Source organism: Lycium ferocissimum, chromosome 11 (assembly GCF_029784015.1).
Source record: "Lycium ferocissimum isolate CSIRO_LF1 chromosome 11, AGI_CSIRO_Lferr_CH_V1, whole genome shotgun sequence".
NCBI classification, from domain to species: domain Eukaryota; kingdom Viridiplantae; phylum Streptophyta; class Magnoliopsida; order Solanales; family Solanaceae; genus Lycium; species Lycium ferocissimum.
The window spans coordinates 56215149-56229350 of record NC_081352.1 but is presented as its reverse complement, the minus strand read 5'-3'; the positions used below and the strand labels follow the sequence as shown (position 1 = coordinate 56229350).

The 14202-nt window shown below is 41.6% G+C and overlaps 1 protein-coding gene across 1 annotated transcript; it reads right to left on the bottom strand.

The window, feature by feature from the left end:
• Nucleotides 1-10856: 10856 nt before the first annotated feature.
• Nucleotides 10857-13846, bottom strand: LOC132038508 (uncharacterized). Its single transcript, XM_059429164.1, is given in 7 exon segments — nt 10857-10943; nt 11041-11150; nt 11153-11188; nt 11431-11506; nt 12372-12468; nt 12658-12668; nt 13682-13846. Coding segments are annotated over 7 exon segments (582 nt in total).
• Between the last annotated feature and the right edge of the window lie 356 nt (nt 13847-14202).

The window sequence follows — 14202 nt, the reverse complement described above, 5'->3', positions numbered from 1 at the left end:
TATTTCGTGCGCCGCTTTTTATATCCTTATGGATTCATGTATGTTTAAACAGAATTAGCTGTTACTATGCCAGATCTATCGGATAGGCACGTATGGGTGTCCAGTTAGGACACCAGTCACGGCCCACGGGGTTGGGTCGTGACAAAAGTGGTATCAGAGCGGTCTGTCCTCGGAGTGTCTACGGGCCGTGTCTAGTAGAGTCTTGTTTATCGGTGTGTTGTGCACCACATCTATAAACAGGAGGCTACAGGACATTTAGGATGTTACCCTTTCTTTGACTCTTAGATCGTGCGTTAGAGCTGTGTTAACAGGGTGTTTTCCCTTCTGACGAAATGTTATATTTTTCAGTGATGCCTCCGAAGAAGGCAACGGCCGCCCAGAAGGGCAAGGCGGTGACGGGGGAGACTAGTCGGGCGCCGAGAGTTACCCGGGCCCGTACTCGGACTACGCCCGGTATTGTACTTCGGTCGGAGGGTTCAGCTACCCCGCCACCAGAGGAGGGCGGAGCAGGCCCCTCAACAGCTCCAGCGCCCGCTCCCCAGCCTGGGGCGGAGGACAGGACGTTGAGGGAGGCAGTACAGCTGCTGACGACGATAGTGGCTGGACAGGCTCGCGGACGCGGGCAGAGAGGTGATGATGATGACAGGCGTGATAGCCTGAGGGTTCGCGATTTCCTGACATGTGGACCCCCAGAGTTTTTCGGGTCCAAGCCCGACGAGGACCCTCATGATTTTATTCGGGAGATGAGGCGTGCATTGGGACTGGTCAGGGCCTCAGAGACCGAGTCCGTTGAGTTAGCCTCACACAGGTTACGAGATGTCGCGGCTCATTGGTACGAGTCCTGGGAGCTGTCCCGGGGTGAGGGTGCTCCCCCAGCCACGTGGGGCGAGTTCACTGCTGCCTTCCTCCGCCACTTTTTACCACCGGAGCTGCGGCGGGCGAGAGTCGACCGATTTTTGCAGCTAAAGCAGAGGGGCAGGAGTATTCGAGAGTATAATTTGGAGTTCGACTCTGCGGCCCGATATGCGCCGACGATTGTGGCGATATGGAGGACGAGGATGCATCGATATGTGATGGGGTTGGACCCCTATTTGGTTGAGCTGCCGCACATGGCGATGGCGGCGCGGTATGGACATCGCCGGCTACGAGCCTACGCGCGGGCGTAGAGGATCGACATAAGGCGAGGATCGGTCCCGGTAGGGAGTATGAGAGAGACCGGCCCAAGAGGGCCGGATCCGAGGGGTATTCCGAGATTTTAGAGGCGGACGGCCTCGGGCCCGACGACTCGGTAGATTCTTTCCTCCGTCGGACCGCGGTACCCCGGTCCGTTGGTAGACATTTTGATGGCGCGGGTCCGTGCGGGTAGGCCGAGTTCTGGGGCCTTGGATTCGCGTAGCGGAGTACGGGGTTCGATCGGTCGAGGTTATCTTTGCCCTAGTGCCCTCGGTGTGGCGAGGCACCCGTCGGAGAGTGCCGTGCGCCACCGGCGCTTTGCTTTTCGTGCGGCCGACGGGGCCACATTATGAGGAGTGCCCGTACGAGGGCGGTTCGAGTTCGGCCCGGCCCTCTCGGTCGGATGCCGCTCGTTTTCTCCTTCGGTGGCCGCGCCCCACGGGCGAGATATGCCGGCACCGGCCCGAGGCGCGCGGAGAGGTCGGAGCGGAGCACCCGGTTCTAGCGGTCCTTCGAACCGCGTATATGCTTTGACCGGCCGGCAGACCGGGAGCGTCACCGATGCGGATCGGGTATACTATTAACTTTTCCTCGAAAAGTACGTATCGATTGATCTATATTTCATTATGTTGTATGATTTTCTTTTCTGGGTGCTAGTAAGAGTAGGGCATAAACCCAAATTACAAAAACCATTTAAGGCAGCTACATATATGTACAGATGGAAACAGGAGGGCGATATGGTAACTGTATAGTCTAGACCGGGGTGGGACCCGCTACGAAAATTTTTCGAAAATTTTTATTAAGGCCCGACCTGCCCTAAATTACGTGACGAAGGTCGTGTGGGGCAGATGACGCAGTTATATTAGCGTTAATGTACCAAAATGCGTGAAAGATTTGAAGTTAAGCGTGCTAAGGTCAGGGCAATTTTGGGATGGGTGACCCCCCCTGGGAAGGATCCAAAAAAAAATATATATATATGTCTGAGTAGATGGTGGAATGATGACAGAGAAATTTCTGCAAGACCCTGATGTGAATGGAAGTGGTTCGAGTATGAATGTGATTCTGTGTGTTATACTTTTGCGCCCCTGATTTTGATGAGATTCCGTCTATTATGTTTCTGTACTTCTGAATCTGATCACGTTTTTGTCTAATATACCTCTGTATGTCTGACCTTGACTATGACTCTGTCCGATATATCTCGGTACGCCAAACTCCGATTTCAAACCGTCCGATAAATATCTATATGTCTGACTCCGATTACGGATCTGTCTGACATACTCCTATGTGTTTGACTCTGACTACGAATCTGTTCGATATAGTTCAGTGTACCTGACTCCGAATATGGGTTTGTCCGATAGGCTTCTGTGTGTCTGAATCTGATCGTGAATCTGTTTGGTACAACGTATAATTACGATTCTGTCTGCTATACTCCTGTACCTCTGATTCCGGATATGATTCCGTCTGACATACTTCTGATTTTCTGGTTTTGACAAAGGTTCTGTTCGTCCTATATGCGATTTAAGATCGTACGGACCGCTAGGTTCATTAGGATTTCGAACAACCCGAATATGGTAACGCCGGACGCGGATAAAAAGGAGTAGAAAACGGAGGCCTTATAAGTACTTCGACCAGGTGTGAATGTGTAGTCGGCAAGAAGACCTTTCCCCAAAGGTTGGCAAATCCTATAAGGTTAATTTAACATTCGAGGACGAATGTTTTTAAAGGGGGGGAGGATGTTATATCCGGTATTTTTGCGTAATGGAAAAAAAAACTTGGAATAACTTTGAGTTGTAAGGAATGAGGTCATGATTGCATTTTTTTTTTCTTAACATGTGCATGCCGGTTGTGGAAGTATGAATGCGGAAACAATGGAGAAGGTCTAAGGGCAAAATTGGAAATAATTATGACTTGGGAGGAATAAGGTCACATGTTGATTTGAACTTATATATGTGTGTTGGTTATGAAAGAATATTAATGGGGAAGTGTTGAAAAATGCCGAGGGCAAATTTGGAATTTTAGAAATTTGTTTCGGAAATTTCAAGCGTGATCCATAAGTCATTGGGCTCAAAAAAAAAAAAGAAAAATTAAAGCCCAAACCATAGGGGTGGCCGGCCAACATGGCTTGGCCCAACCCATGGAAATGGTCATATGCCATGCACATGATTAATTAATATAAAGGAGGAATAACTCTAGAATTTTCAAGAAAATCAAAACAAAAACAAAGAAGAAGGAAACAAGAACAAGAGAGGAAAAAGACCACCCCATATTCGTCCTAAGAGGAGAAAAAGAGGACCAAGAAATCTTGTCCAAAAAAATTGTTTCTTCATGTGTTCCCACTAATTTGAAGACCCTCTTTAACATGGTATGATTGGTTTGGGAGAAAAAGCATTCAATTCTCCAAGTTGACAAGTTGTTTCATTGAAGAAGTTTGAAGAGAAAGGTAAGAATTCATCCTTTCTAATTACGTTTTGAAGGTTTCTTTGTGTTATTGTATATGTGAATGAGTTGAAAGTATGGAAATAAGGAAGTTTGCATGTTAAGTGTGCGTATGTAAGTGGCCGTGTGTGTGTGTCATTGTATAGATAAAATGAGTTGAATGTTATGTTGCAATCTAGTTGTGAATATGGTGTAATTCATATTGGAGATGAAAGTAGAATGAATTGGGTTGAATTGAAAAATATGGAAGTTGGCCGTGAGCCATGGGTAAATTGGAATGGTGATGAATTATGTTGTTTAATGTGTTAGTTGTGTAGTTGTGATCCTTACAATGTAAGTGTAGGAAAAATAATATAAGTTTGTATAGAGATGGAATGTGGAAGCTTATGTTGTTTAGTATGATTTTATGAAAATATGAAAATGAAGGGCTTAAGATGCAAATTATGATTAATGTTAATGAATTTGGAAGATGGGAACGTGCTATGAACTTGTATGTTAAAGATTAGAAGAATTGAATAAGTTATGGTTTCGGTGGAACTCTTGTATAAATTATGAAATAAGGTGAAATGCTTCCGAATTGTATTTGAATGGTCTTGAATGAGTGAATGAGTATGAAAACATCGATATTAGTTTGGAAATGCGAAGTTGGTTTAGAGTTCGTTGCTTTATGAAGGAAGAAGATTATTTATGTTAGTAAGTGATTCTAGTTGATAATTGATATTGTTGTTGGGTTGTTGTTGGTTGTTTTGAGCCGAGTTGAATCTCGGGGGTGTCATATTTATAGGGGAAGTCTTTGCCGAAATTTCGGTAGCTAAATATTTAACCAAAGTTGAAATATTAGCTTGCATGAATAGTAATTGGTAAAGATGACCATTTGCAGATTTTTGGCGAAACGGGAATTAAGATTGGACGAGCGTAAGGCATAACGAAGGTATGTAAAGCCTTCCCTATCCTTCCTTGGCATGTTCTGAGTGTAGCAGGCTTGAAAGCGAGCCTTGATTGCACTTCTACGTCTCATAATCCAAGGTTGAAAATAGCGCCAAATTGTTCAATAAGATTGAACCGTTTCTTCACAAACCGTCGTCAAAATGATTTATATGTACGAAACCTTTCCAAATGGACTGGATTGCCCCAAGGGCTTGTAAATGGTTTTATAAAGTCTATGATCCATAACGTATGCCCGCCGCCTCGATTTGACCCGAGGTGGGCCCACAGAATCCGAGACCTCTTATTATGATTTTAATTAATTTATTTCTATACAATGTTTAAAGAAATATTGTACCGTTGTCGAACAATGAATATGATGAGTTTATGATATGTCTTGACATGAGTTACGATCCTAAAAATATGATCTGAAGTAAGTAATCGTGCCATCCCCAAAAAGGGCATACATATACCTATACGAGTATCGTCCGATTTCCTTGAAATGATATGTCATTTGTATTGTTCCGTTTGCTTAAGAACGATCATTCTGAATCTTTTGTAAGCCCCATGATATATTTGCTACGTACGAATAGTCTCAAAAACTCTGATTTGACATAGTCCGTCATGGCATGCGAAAGGTACGTATTACGACTATTTATGTGATTTGTCTGTTGAGTCTGGATTTGATATGCATTACTTACCTTTTGGCATCATGCTTTTCACCGAGCCCGGGCCAGGAGGTCTCGGATAAGGCGGGGCGGGACCATTTGTATATGATTATGATATGATGATTTGGCCAGGATGGCACGATTTTGGCGGGACACGTTATGTATGCATGATATTTGATTCGATGTATGATTCTCCCGTCCTTGATTATGATTATGCTTACCGAGTCCCTTATCATGTTGACATCATATGATTTGATATGCATTACTTACCTTTTTACATTACCTTTTGTACTCGATTTTGGTCCGTTAGTTATACATTCCGTCCTTGATTATGATTATGCTTGTTACTGTTCCGCTTTACATACTCGGTACATTTCCGTACTGACCCCCTATTCTTCGGGGGCTGTGTTACATGCCCACAGGTACCGACGCACCTCGTGATACGCCGCCAGGGTAGGAGATTTGTTCTGCTGTTTGAAGTCGCTCCCCTTGATCCGGAGCTTATATTATTGGTATATATATTTCGTTTTTGTCCGTTTTGTACATATGCTCATCTGGGTACGGCGGGGCCCTGTCCCGTCTTCTGATTCTGTTCTGTATATTAGAGGCCTGTAGACATGTCTGTGGGTTGTGGGATTGTCACGGTTTGGTAAGTGAGTACGAGTCCGCAAATTGAGCTATTTTGCTTATTATGATAGCCCTAACGCTTCTCGTACGGTGTTTAAGCATGTATGTATATTTCGTGCGCCGCTTTTTATATCCTTATGGATTCATGTATGTTTAAACGAATTAGTCGTTACTATGCCAGATCTATCGGATAGGCACGTATGGGTGTCCAGTTAGGACACCAGTCATGGCCCACGGGGTTAGGTCGTGACAAAATCCAACTGACCCACATCACATCAGTACTTCTCACCGCACCCCGCCTCCAGCAAAATACATCCAAATTCTGGGAAACACTCACTCGGTTCCCTCATATCAAGCTCCTCAGTTGGTGTTCATCAATCTGGCAAGTCGACCACATGTTTCGGCTTTGCCTACCGAGCAAACCATGTCAGTCCCACCAGGCCACCCTACTCGCCAAATAGTGTCCTTTGATACTCCTAACGCTCTAAATGAATCCTCTGCAGGACACAAAGAACTGGATCACTATGAGGAAATAGAGAAGGCATGGAAGGCTGAAGACAACAAATGTGAGAAGGACATGGAGAGGAAAATGGAAGAACTACTGGAGAGGTCTAACAGAGTCACAAGATGGCTCACAGGATTGAGGTACGATGATCTGTGCATGCACCTGGACTTAGACCTTCCAGAAGGTTCAAGATCCCAAAATTCGAGATGTTCAACGGGACAGGGCATCCCAAAGCATACCTCCATTCGTGACAAAGTTATTGAAAGAGTGCTTGTCAATAATGGGGCAGTACTCATTGTCTGTCCCCTGACCATACTGACCCAGCTTGGCCACAACATAGGCAAAATTTGCCAAAGCTGGACCAATGTTATAGCATTCGATGGATCTCAGTGCGATTCTATAGGCGAAGTGGATCTCCACATCCAGATAGGACCCGCCTCTTTCACAACCGAGTTTCAAGTCAGGACAATCACTGCCAACTACAATCCACTCCTGGAAAGGCCATGGATGCACTCTGCCGGTGCGGTACCAGCAACACTGCACCAAGCAATGAAGTTTGAATGTCAAGGCCAAGAAATTGTGATTGGAGTTAAGAAGGATGTGCAAAAATATTCGTACAACGCGGTGCCAGTGATTGAAGGGAGTCCCAATTTCCACATGGTGGAATATGTTGGAGCAGCATATGAAATAGAAGAAATTCATAACCAATGCCGGCAGTCTACAGAATGATTGCCTCCACAATGCTGAGAAATGGATTCAAACCAGGGAAGGGCCTGGGAAAAGATTTGGATGGCATAGCAGAGTTTATGCCAATACCAAGAGAAAATTATCACTTCGGTCTGGGGTATAATCCTAGCAGAAGTGAGCACAGAAAAGTTGCCAAAAGAGACTCAGAAAATATAGGATTGCCTCAGTCGATTCCAGGGTTATACCAGTCATTTCCTAAGCAAGTACTGATGCAAAATGACGAAGAAGCTGATGAGATCCTGGGACCGCTATTCCAAGAGAAAGAGTGATGCGCCATTATCGAAGAATGTTAAGAAGCACCTACCATACGTAGCTTGAGGCCGGGGGAACGCTTGGATAACTGGACATCCATTCCCCTCTTGGCTACTCTGTAGAGAGATAGGCTTTTTTTAAATCCTTTTGCTAAAACCGATGACATTGACCGAAGCCCGAATGATCACCCTTTCTAAATTTACTCCGTAAAGTTAAAAAAAGGGGAATGGTCTGATGTTGTTCCTGACGAGGGCCACAGTGTGTAATCAATTACTTTTGAATCAATGAAAGCCTCGATTTACATAAAAATACTTTTTTACTAATAATAATAAAACATTCTTTATAAACCATGCACAATGAACAATGATAAAAACCTAACTTTACTTTGCCTCGCTTTTTTCAGTAATAATAATATTGATAAAACAACCGAAAATGTTATGACATGTCGTGAAACGAACGAGGAAAATAACGAACAAGAGTACGAGGAATGCAACAAGGAGACGATGATGCCAGAAGGCCTGGTAGAAAAATTAGAAGAATTAGAAGACAAAAAGGAACCAAACATGGACGAAAACTAGGTAATCAACCTCGGTGATAAAGAGAATGTTAAAGAAACGCGAATTAGTGAGCATTTGAAAACACCACAGAAAGAAGAGCTCATAGCTTTGTTGAAGGAATATGTGGACCTCTTTGCCTAGTCATACGTCGATATGCTGTGATTGAGCACTGAGATAGTGGCTCACGTATTGCCCATCAAGGAGGGATTTGCTCTGGTCAAACAAAAGACCCGGACATTCAAACTAGACATGAGTATCAGGATAAAGCGTGAAGTGGAGAAACAAATCAAATTTGGAATAGTGGAGGTAATGTCCTACCCCATTTAGTTAGAAAACATAGTGCTAGTACCCAAGAAGGACGAAAAAATCCAAATCTATGTGGATTACCGGGATCTCAACCGGGCTAGTCCAAAAGATAACTTTCCCTTTCTGAACATCTATACTCTCATTGATAATTGGGCCAAGCACAACCTACAGTCGTTTATGGATTGTCTCATTGGGTACCATCAAATACTCATGAGCGAAGAAGACGATGAAACGACAGCTTTCATCACCCCTTGGGGAGTTTATCACTACAGAGTAATGTCGTTTGGCCTCAAGAGTGCCGGTGCCACATACATGAGAGCAATGACCACCCTTTTTCATGATATGATACCTTGAGAGATCGAAGTCTACGTAGATGATGTTATCATAAAGTCAAGAGAATTTCCAAGAATACTACCCACTTGCGTAAGTTCTTCGACAGACTTAGGTGTTCAACCTAAAACTCAACCGGACAAAGTATGCATTTGGAGTGCCTGCGATCAAGCTCTTAGGGCTCGTTTGGTTAGAAAACAAGTTATCCTGGGATTGTTATTCCACCCTCAATGTGGGATAATAAAACACTATAATCCCGGGATTAGTTATCACGAGTTTTTATTCCAACCAAACATAGGATAAAGCGGCACTAAATTTTTATCCCAGGACTATTTTTGCTTATCCATCATACCAAACAAGCCCTTAGGGTTCATAGTCAGCCGAAGGGGCGTTGAATTAGATCCTAACAAAATCAAGGAAATTCAGGAATTTTTGCCTCCCAAAACCAAGAAAGAAGTCATGAGCTTCTCTGGAAGGCTGAACTACATTGGGCGACTCATAGCCCAGTCGACTGTGATTATGGAACCAATCCTTAAAATGCTCAAGAAAGACGCTCCCACAAAATGGACAGACGAATGCCATGAGGCATTTAACAAGATCAAGCAATGCTTTTCCAATCCTCCCATCTTAGTGCCACCCAGGGCAGGGAGCCCACTACTGCTATACCTGTCAGTATCAGAAAACGCTTTCGAGTGCATGCTCTCCCAACATGATGAAGAAGGCAAGAAGGAATATGTCATTTATTATCTGAGCATGAAGTTCACATCCTGCGAGTCAAGATACACACTCATGGAGAAAACGTATTGCGCCCTGACGTGGGCCGCCACTACTACAAAAAAGGCTTTTAGCGGCAATAAAAATTACCGCAAAAACATTTACCGGCAATTAGTTATTAGCCGGTGAAGTCGCCGTCGCTAAAGGCTCTAGCGGCAATTAACGGAAATGCTGGTAAACACCCAAATAATTGCCGCTAAAAGGTCCAACCTTTAGCAGCACTTATTTTGCGGCATTTGAGATTGTCACTAAAACTGGCAGTGAATTCCTTGCTTTATATATTTAATGACTATTGTTATTACCGGTAAAGACTAGTGTATTTGTCTCTAAAAGTGGCATCTTTTAGTGGCAATTAAAATGGTGACTTCCCCAAGTACGTAACATCTTTTTATGGTTGGTAAAGACCCATATTTTACTGGTAAAAATGTGAATCTTTTAGCAAATTTAATATTGGCTTAAAATTCTTGAAAAAAACTACTCTTATTCATTCTATATACAAACATTAATAATAAAACACACTAACTTTCATTATAAAAAGCACAATATTTTATTAAATTCCAACAACTAATCCATAATTCTAGAGTTTCAACACCATAAAAGAAAATGTACACAACTTGAATACAATTACGAGCTTCAATTTAAGTCTAATAACTAGTGTCTACACTAGCAAGAACTTTGAGAAGGCCTTGAAAAACTGCAAACAAATGTGTTTAAACACCACCAGTGACCCAGATTGCCTCGTTACACCACCAGCCCTCAATGCTTACACCACTCCATCGCAGCTTGAGCACACTTGTTAATAGGATTGACAGGAAAATAGAAATGAATGTTCTTGCGAAGTCGTTAAGCTGCAAAAAAGAAACATTTTGGTTACAAAAATATAAATCAATCGCCACTATTATAGAACCAAATAATGTCAGTTCCTTATTGCCAGGACGTCTAATGCACAACTAATTCCAACATAAGCTGGTATTTGAACGACATTCAGCCCATCATGTTAATATGTTACTATGAAGAAAGTAAGAGATTGAATCAGAACAAAATATTTGAGTAAATCTATTAACATATTTTAGTAATAATAAGTATTATTGTATTAGCAGGTGCAATAGCCCTTTGTTAGAGTTTCATGCTATGATTCATAAATGGGATTTGCTATGGAGTTTAACAGACTAAAAACCCAACTTTATAGACGAATCAAATAGAATTTTTTCCAAGTAATCGAAGATTAAGAATTCATTATAAACTTTACATCAATCATTATAGAAAGATTGATTTTGCAGATGAGATATCATTTCATAGTAATATTTTCTTTCCTTTCCTCTCTTGTTTTTTTCCTGGATAGTTATCATTTTGTGGTATTCTATAGCAGATATGCACCAAACATGGAATGGAAAACAACTATTAGCAATGACACTTGAATCGTAATTACCTTGGTTACACCAAGTCGCCAGAATGATGTTGAATGAAGAAGCTCTTTTCACCTCTCCAAATTCTCCAAGGATGGACCATCAACAGCCTTCGGAGGTTGAGTAGCAAAACATTGCAGCAGGTTAAAAACTACATATAAAATTCATCATATCCAAATTGCATTGAGTGGACAGTGCTCATGAGATCCTCCACAATGCCAAACCTATCATTGATAACCTACAATACAACACAGCAAGACAAAAACTCATTAACAAAAGATTTGACAAGTGATTCAGATAACAGATAGGAAGAAATGATTAATATAAGATATAACCTTGGCCAAAGGTGCAAGGAAGTTAGTAGTAGTGCAAGTAGCATTGGAGACAATGTCCAATTCTGGCTTGTATTCCTTTACAACATCCACAACAAATATGGGGGCGTCTTACTGGGAGTAGAGATCACAACCTTCTTGGCACCACCTTGATCACACAAACATCTCAAGTCAATCAATTATTTCTATATCAAGGATTTAGCTTTGTTTTGGCCACAAGTGTAGATCTAACACAAGAAACAAGATCCAAGAAGTAAAGTGTATATCCAATGCACTTTAAATATACTAGAGGCTATAGTAGTGAATTAATGCATAGATCAAATCTAATAACAGAAATGCAATTGGAGAAATCAATTAAACCAAAGGCATAAACAAAGTAGATAAATTATACCTTTAAGTGAGCAACAACCTTCTCATTTTCAGTGAAGACACCGGTTGATTCAACTATGAAGTCAACACTCAACACCAGCTTCATCCCATGTATACAATAAGGTATCAAATATAAGATAAGTGTGATGAGTCCTCCAAGCAACGTCTAAGTCTGATGTCGAGACTTTTTGTGACTCCGTTGAATATTCCATGTAAAAGAGAATAAAATTAAATTGGAGGCAGAAAACTAGGATAGCATATAATCGATACCAGAATTTAGTCAATAGTAAGTAATCGGAACTATATTCGTTGAGTGTCTAAAATAACTTCCATCTATTCCGCTATCCATCCTACTAAACAAAAAGAAAAAGAAGAGAATAAAATTATAAAGAATCCTCAGGCTGATGATCTCTCCAACTGATCATTTTCTTTTTCATGGACTTTCATACCGCCTCTTAGATTACCTACTCGTAAACTCAGTCATAAAAACAAACGCTCTGTAGCCTCATTTTCTAAACTTCATAACCTCAAGGATGCTTTCAAGGATATAGGAAGTCAATATTCTAGCACCAAGGGTTCTAAATCCTATAAAAATAAAAATAAAAAACAAAAGGAATCTTGTTGTTCTCAACAATCAACCAAACCTTTCTAGGTTACTGGTTTGTCGTACAAGTTCATAACTAACACATTATAAAATAGTAACATTAAATGATAACTCTCAAGAAATGAAACTAATCACAGATATAACATTGAAGAAATCCACAAATAGTTATAGTTAAACTAGTGAACCTGATTTAATTGGTTTCACCATAAAAAAAAATGCATAATTGAAGAACACGCACATGAATATACATCTACAACAAAAACAATTTTCATAAAAATAATGACGTTGAGTCAAAAGAATGAAGATTTACTTCTTACAGGCTCATCGAAAAAAAATACTGGAAGCACTACATCAAACTAACCAAGAAGGAGATTAGTAGGGTTTCTGCAACTCCATACACCTCTTTGGCAAGGACAACATAGTTATTCACTATCATCATAATACTTGCAGTTCTACTTCTATATAGAAATTCAAGAAGAAATAATCACAAAATCAGATATTGAGAATCAAGGAACAAAGCCATCTAGAGCAAATTATTTATCCAAATCGGACATCAGAAAAGAAAATCCAAATTCTTCAAATCTCGATTAAACATTAACGCCAAAAAAATTGAATGTCATCGATAGATGGAGAAGTCCATTACTGACCTGAAATATATCTATGGAGATCCAAAAAAATAATTACAGTCTTCTCTGTGACTTCATGCCCTATGTTCTGCGAATTGAGTATTGTTGAGGGAGAGGGGGGGAGGGGGTGAGGGAGCTGGCAAATCTGGAAGAGCGAGGGTATAGAGAGATCGAAATAGGGATTTCAAGAAAGAAACAAAATATGGGACGAAATAGGAAAAAAAATTTGGGAAAAGATGAAAATTTAATAAAAGGGTGACTTCCCGCACACCTTTTACTGGCCATTCATTTCAATTGCCGGTGAAAGAGACCTCTACGCTGGCTATTGCTCATTTGCCTTAAAATTTGTCATTAAAGAATAAAATTAGCGGCAATTGATTTATTGCCTCTAAATATTAGTCGCTAAAAGCACTTTCTGTAGTAGTGCCAAAAACTAAGACATTACCTGGCGATGTTTACCACTCACCTCATCTCTAGAATGGATCCATTAAGGTATATCTTTCGTCAGCCGATGCTCGTTGGAAAGCTAGCCAAATGGCAGATGCTACTAAGCAAATTTGACACTGTGTACATAGCGTAGAAAGCAGTCAAAGGACAAGCTCTGGCCGACCTACTAGCAAAAAGTCCCGTTGATGACGAACTCGAACCATTACGGACTTTCTTCCCTGACGAAGAAGTGATAGCAATGGACGAAGAGGTGGCCAAGCCATACTCGGGATGGAGACTGTTCTTTGACGGAGCAATCAACTACAAAGGTTCCGACATCGGAGTAGTCTTGATATCAGAAACAGGATAACACTATTCAATGGCCGCAAAACTCAACTTCAGATGTACCAACAATATGGCCAAGTACGAAGCATGTATTCTTGGCCTCAGAATGGCATTAGACATGAACATACGAGAGTTGTTAGTAATCGGAGATTCCAATTTGCTCATCAATCAAGTGAAAGAAAATTGGGCCACCAACAATGAGAAGATACTGCCATATGTGAATCTGGTACAAAGACTTGCAGTAGATTGGAAAGCATAGACTTCAAGCACACACCGAGGGCTCAGAATGAGTTCGCTGATTCTTTGGCCACGATAGCCTCCATGATTCAGCACCCCGATAGTACTCACATTGATCTGCTGGAGATCTCTTTGAAAGACAACCAGGCTCAATACGCTCACTAGAGGCAAAGCCAGATGGCAAACCATGGTACGCTGACATCAAAGCGTACCAGGAAAAATGAGAATACCCCCAGAAAGTTTGGGAAATCAAAGAAAGACCATCAGGAGGTTAGCCAATGGGTTCTTTATGAACAAAGACGTATTCTACAAGAGGACACCCGACCTCGGTTTACTCAGATGTGTGGACGCCGAAGAGGCCACAAAATTACTGAAAGAGGTACACGCAGGGACATGTGGACCTCATACGAATGGATTCATTCTGGCCAAGAAGATCTTAAAGACAGGATACTCTTTGGATGACCATGGAGCACGACTGCTATAAATTCGTGCAAAAATGCCATCAATGTCAGATACACAGGGACCTGATCAAGGTTTCTCCGATAGAGCTATATGCAA